Source organism: Formica exsecta, unplaced genomic scaffold (assembly GCF_003651465.1).
Source record: "Formica exsecta isolate Colony F162 unplaced genomic scaffold, ASM365146v1 scaffold83, whole genome shotgun sequence".
Taxonomy (NCBI): Eukaryota; Metazoa; Arthropoda; class Insecta; order Hymenoptera; family Formicidae; genus Formica; species Formica exsecta.
Genome location: NW_021853600.1, coordinates 853,088 through 859,962, shown reverse-complemented (window position 1 = coordinate 859,962; position 6,875 = coordinate 853,088). Strand labels below are relative to the sequence as shown.

Below are 6,875 nucleotides of genomic sequence, written 5' to 3'. Positions count from 1 at the left end.
TATTAATTATTTATCTATATAATATATTAAAATAAATATTTATTAGTTTCTTAATTGAATTGCGTTGCATAATGCAATCCTTTCTTTTAAATGTTACATATATATTTACATTTATTTTCGCAATTACGAGAAGAAAAGAGAATAGATTTTAATTCACTAAGCTCTCGAAAAGTTTTGTCGATAATTTTAATCAAAATATAATCTACAGATCACCGCTTAATTCTATTTTTCGAAAAGAGGGCTCATAGTGTAATTTCCTTTGAAGATAGGAAACGGGGAGCAACTGACAGGGCAAAAGGTTATGGACAAGTCTTCAATTTAGAAACGACGCATAGCGTGCCGCTTATTCCATTTACGCTCTCAACATAAAAAAAAAAATAATCCAATGTAAAGAGAAGGGCGGGACTTGGAAAGGATTGAAACTTTTTTATGCAACAACGCAAGGTTTTATATATGTCATGTGTTTTTTATTCATTTTTTTAAATTCATTTTTCATCTAATTCTTTGCTCTTATGTATTTTTTACAGAGTTTATTCTATTATTTATCGTAGTAAATTATTATATTATACTTATTCCATACAAAAATATTGATATAAATATAATCTGTGTTGATGATAATATTTTACGCGAGAAAATATAAATAAGATAATTTCACTTTGGCGTGAAGAATTGTAAAAATTCTTGAATAATGCGTGCCACCTAATCGGCAAAACTTTCACGAGGAGTGAGTAATGTGGCAGCCATTACCGTAGGGTCGAGAAAAATTCTTGACCCAGTACTTTCGCGAGAGTTAAAGGGCCGCGCGTTCTGAGTGGACTTTGAAATCCGGCATCATCAGGCTGAGCGAGTTTTTGAGTGAGCAGCTGCTACTCGTCGTCTTTTGGCATCGCTAATGCTAAAGAAACAGCCACTTTTCCTTCCTCTCTGGCATACTTTTCTTAATTCATTATTTTACATTCAAGTAATTTTGTTAGCTCATTGCACATCTAATGGTCGAGTTATTAAGATTGCAATAATTAAAACATCTGAGACAGTTTTGCTCTATATTTATATTTGTTTTAATGATTCCCAATTTTCAATTCCAAGTTTCCAGTTTCAATTTACGAGAAATAAATTGTCATATAATATTAAAAATGTTCTTCGAGAATGAGATAATTATCTCAAAAAATTATATTGGATTATGAAAACAGTTTCTTAAAAAAATAAATAAGTGACTCTCAAGGTTAGCTCATCAATTTTTCGATTTTATGGTGCTTGTTTGAAATGACACGAGCTATTCGCACCCTCCTTAACTGTCAATCGTGATGTCGTTTATTCTTCCAAAAAGCCTGGCTCGAAAAATGGGACGAGCTCCCGCCGCACGATAAGGTGGGAAACGGCGGGGATGCAGGGAGGATGGTTGTATAGGCTGACAGAAGGATAGCATTGTTCGGAAGTACAATGTACGTTGTTATATCAAAGCGGCATGCACAACCCTCGAGTACAATGGTGACGGTGCGGGAGGAAGATAGCGCGTGCCCGCGAAAAGAGAATACGCATCGTCAGTTTCGGCGCGGAGACTACAACTTTTCCCAACAGCTCTCTCTTTCTCTCTCTTTCTCTGACACACTTTTTTCCGATACTGTTTTTTCCCATCCATGAATTATGGCTCACGGTAGAACGATTCTGGAACACTCGCCCTTTTTATGGAGCCGCGGTCGCCGTTCATCACCGCAGGATGTTCACGGATACACATCCCGATAATTAAAGCGGAGCAGGACCTCGCGGGATGAGTCCAGCCTTATATTAATTTTAAACATTTCCTCAGCAAGAAATTTTTGTTCCGGTTTTTAACTCTTGTTGATATCGCGTTGTATCTACATAATCCAATTAAGAAAAATTAATTAATAAATATTTGGAATTATAAAAAAGATATGTATAATTTGTCTCATACGAAAGGAGCAAAGAATTAAAATTAAAATTTACATAAAAACTATGTAGAGAGAAACTTATATTAGAAACAGAATTTAATAATATACATACATAAATATCGCAATATTTTAATGTCATATAATAATTTTTGAAAAAACATATTAATTTAAAGACAGATATAATACATCTATTAAATTATAATTAATACAATTATTATAAAATACTTTTGTGGAGAAAATAATATCTTAAATAATTAAAAATTTGTTGCGCATATTAAAATTAACATTTGTAAATTTTTGCGCACGACAAATATGTTTATTTACGTATTAGTTAATTATTCTTATTATATGTATATCAGCTAGTTTTGTTATTAGTTAAAAAACTTTATTGGTAAAGTTAATTTTGCAAAATCGTTTTTAAAATGCATAACTTTTGCTTATCCAATACAAATAAGTTTAAAATTATTATGTATATAATGTACGATATGTAATATTGCGATAAATTTTGGTGCAATTATTACAGTTATTCGAAAACACGAACACGTCAGAGACAGATGCAGGTACGTGCCTGCAAGTGATAGTCAAGCGCCAAATTCAAAACTACTTTTGCACATACATATATTTTCTCGCTTTTATTGCGCGAGAATGAAAAGTCTGTTTCTAGACTTTTCTGACCGATAGTTCATTTGTCCCGTTTCGACTTTTTTCTCCATATCTGTCTGCGTATATATGCATAATATATTTTCGCTTTAATAAATATATCCTTATGAAAACTGGGAATATCCAAGAATATTCACAAACAATGGAAACCGAATTTTTTTAATAATCTTAAAAATTATAGAAAAAGTGAAAGAGCGATTTAATCACCAATTATACGTTTTTGATAATTTGTTAATATATAATGCTTTTCACAGTTTGCAAAAACACACATACATTTACACAATTCAGTTTTTTTAATATATTTTCTGCTATTAATTTCTTTAAATATTTTTATTTTTTTAAATTAATATATATTTTTTATTAATTAATACATATATAATGCAATAAATGGTTATTTTCGCCAGTATTTATTTTAGCAGTTTAATAAATTAGCAGTTTATTATTATTTATGTAGTAATCCATTGGTTATATTACAGTATTTTTTATTTAGACGAATTTCTAGTTATATGTATGTGTGTGTATTTGTGTATATGTAAAATCGATAAAAATGTATGTAAATGCGGGATAATTGTTATTTTTCAACAAAACACAAAGTCACATATACAGTTTCTATTTGTAACAATATTTAAAACAATATTTGACTAATATTATTTACAAAAATTTTTTCAGAAACCTTTTTTAGATTTTACTTTTTAAATGCAATTGCCGTATCAAGATAATAAAGTTCTATTAACTTATGTACAATCTTAAAGTATTAATTAGTAGTAATTTTCTTTTTTCATAAAATTTCTTAGTTCTCCATCTGCCACTTTTAACCGTCGCTTTGGGAATCACGCAATCAGTCTCATTTGTGGGAGACTGATGCAAATTAATATTGCTTTCGAGAAGACTCGGAACAGCTGACCCGATAAGATATTACCCCCTGTCACAATATTAGCCCCTGAAACTTCTCGCAAAAACTTTTTTCCTTTTGACTCGCAAACTACCGGAGGTGTTCCGTTTTAAGTGCCCGGGCTTCGTATTTAATGAAGAAACGTGGGTACAAGGATGGGATGGTCTGGAATGGGGTTTAACATTGGAAAAGGCGGAATGAATTAAAAAAAGGGAACGAAGAAGCGGCAGGTGATAACATCAGAATGAAATTGAAACTTTTGCACTGCTGCTCCGTCATTTTTCTGTCTGACATTCGGCAACGACGACGACGACAACGTCGACGTCGACGGTAACGCCAACATCTGGATTCATTACTTATAGTCTGGCACCGCTCAGTTATTACGAAACTTACGGTGTCTTGGGATAGCAATTAAGACGCTCTCTCACTTCCGTTTTTTTTCTGAATGACGTTATACTAATTAAGCCGGAATCTTGAATAAAGTCCTTAGTCTGTTTTAAAAGAAAAGGTTTAGAACATCGTCTTAGTCGCGCCGAAAAATATAATGTTTCATAAAAAATTATTGATTATGTAAAAAAAGTGAAGGGAGAAAATAGTATGCATATTATATATTCGTAGTCATTGAATAAACTTTCCTTCAGGGACTCATAATAATGAGTACGGGCATAGCGAACTCGAGGTACCCGAGCTACTCACTGCTTGGAGATCTTTTAGAAAAGCCACTCTTTTGGAGATATAGTAAAAAAACACAAAAAAATATATTGCGTAATACCTATATATATTTAAAATATTAATATGGATCGTTAAACAGAGTATTTTTAATCATATTTCTAGCTAGTTATTTATGCTACTGTACAGATCTTTGTGAAACTTTTTTCATAATCTTAATACATTTAGATGTGCTTACTCACAATCAATCTTTATCACAATTAAAATCAACAAATTGCAAATATTTGTTTAATAATTGTGAATGCAAGTAAAAACTTAGCTTTTAGATACCAAAAGAAAATACATACAGAAAAAAAGAAAAAATGGACATTTTTTTTAACTTTTCTACTGCACGTATTTCTTTTTTTTTTTTTAATAAACAATAAGTTTGTAAAGACGAATTTTTTTTTATTAATTAATAAATAAATTTAAAGAATCATATTGTAAACATTGTGTAATACTCGCATTAATGTCATCATATAGTTGCGACACGATTATTGCACAAACATGTGCCATAGCAAATAATTGTTACTGTTACATTACAACATGGCACTATATTATTGATAAATCTACTCGAGCGTTGCATAATTACTTTTGTCCAAATTTCATGATTATTTTGAATTCAACAACCATGTGCGGACATTCGACACAATCCGAAATTTCCATATTGTATTTATACATTTACCATAGCTGGTCACTTTCTACACAATACGTTATTATTTAAAATTATTATAATTATAATTATTATGCTTAAGTAATAATATAACATGTTTTCATAAACATATCACTAAAATTTTAATATTTGTTTTTTTTTTGTATTTATAATTGCTCATAAATTTGATCTGTTTTCGTTACATGTTATTTGTTAGTTTTATTTCAATATGGCCATAGACAAAATTTAACGAATTATTCGTACGCTCCATGATTTTGGATTGTTGCCGATAAAACCAATCGGATCAACATGAAAATGGAGAGCGAACGAGAACAGAACTATCTATAGAGAAATTAATCACTCCGCGGAAATCTCGCTTCATCGCATTGTACAACAATCTCTCGCAGAACAAAGTCTCTTTTGTAAATAATATTTATGCGAAAAAACGTTATTATATTGTGTTTTTCGCGCTTGCACATTCGCAATTTAAAATCATCCCGTGCATACATATCAATTTAAAAGCATAAACATAGTATATATAAGCTTCTCTCGACAGATAAAATACTCTGTGCATAAATTCTAGTATTACGACGACTTATATTTAGCGTGCTATTAGAGTCACATGAAGCTTATATGTTATGCTGTCACGCCAATTCGTGCACGATAGCCGTTATCGCGTGATAAAATTCGCACGTGTAATTTGTCATACCCGGCCGAAACATCGCTGCGTCGTTTTAATAATAATTTCGCGGTTGCAGTGGCTTGCTCGACGGTGACGGTGACTAAGTGTCAAGCGGCTCTGCGCACCCTACAGGCTTTCACTTACTTCCGACCGACGTGCCTCTGCAGGGAGCCGCATGTCGATCCGGACTGCAACAGCTTCCAGAACTTCCTGTTTGACCATCCGTGCGACTATGTAGTATGGAAAGGTAAAGATCTGCGATAAATTGCAAAACAAAGTTAATTCTTAATTACATGCATATGTATACGCATCGTTGATTTAATTTTGCGATGAAAATTGAGAATGATAAATATGTTATTTCTTCTGTGAATACTTGGAATTATTTTCTAATCGGAGCTTGTCTATCGCAAAATATCGATTATTATAATGCTTTTTTAAAGTACATCGATTCTCTATGTCAAGGCAAAAACATCGATCGCGAACAACATTATGGAAAATGCACGATTTTGTTGCACAAGTGAAAAATGTTGATGGTAAATAACAACTTATTGTCAGGCATTTTTCTTTAAGGGCAAAATAAAAGGCTGATAAAATCTTTGGACTTTGCCGTCCTATATAATTTCACTTCTACAGACTTTATTGTTGATTTTCCCGAGGACTCTCTCGCTCGGTTCATGCCGCTAAACTTTTCCAAATGATTCACGGATAATTCTTTCATGATGGACTTTTTTTGCCCGCTCTATTTCTTCATCTGTATATCTTTCTTTTTTTTTTTTTGCATTTCCAATTCCCGTCCTTCATTCTAGGAAAAATCATTATCTGCTAGAAAGCTTTTTATAGACAGATATTTTCAGATATCGAAACGTAAATTTTAGATTCATTGTACGGATCAACTACTTGATATTTACGTGTTTTAATTACATTTTTTAATTTAAAATATATCCATTTTCTATTTTAAACTTAATATGGATCAGCGTAAAATTATTGATACAGTAAGCATGTTCTCTTATTTAAAGTTAGTACATTTTATCAAATGTTATTTTTGTTATTTTATATTATTGGCTAATGCCAATAATAGTTAAATCAATTAGAACAGAAGCTAAAATACATTCTCTTATCCAGCTCTGACAGATCAATTAGTTACGTAGATCAACGACTAACTATAACTCGGCTAAACTACGGCAAAGAGGAGTGAGTACAATTCGACGAGGTAATAAGTTGCGCAATTAGGCCACTCCGGATCGCGGCTTAATTACATTTATCCAAAAGCCGGTCATACGGGAACGGATAATGGAAACCCCGCAGCGTAACCAGCTCCGGCTACGAAACCAGGAAACTTCAGCCCTTAATGACATTAAATTCACTCTCGTG

The 6,875-nt window shown here is 32.0% G+C and overlaps 1 protein-coding gene across 1 annotated transcript in view; it reads left to right on the top strand.

Annotated features, from left to right (window-relative positions):
• LOC115244692 overlaps positions 1 to 6,875 on the top strand; it is a 331,478-nt gene that overhangs the window by 165,759 nt on the left and 158,844 nt on the right. Inside the window, exon 3 of the mRNA XM_029822565.1 lies at positions 5,581 to 5,751. Within this exon, the coding sequence (XP_029678425.1) occupies positions 5,581 to 5,751 (171 nt within the window). The remainder of the gene's footprint in view (positions 1 to 5,580; positions 5,752 to 6,875) is intronic.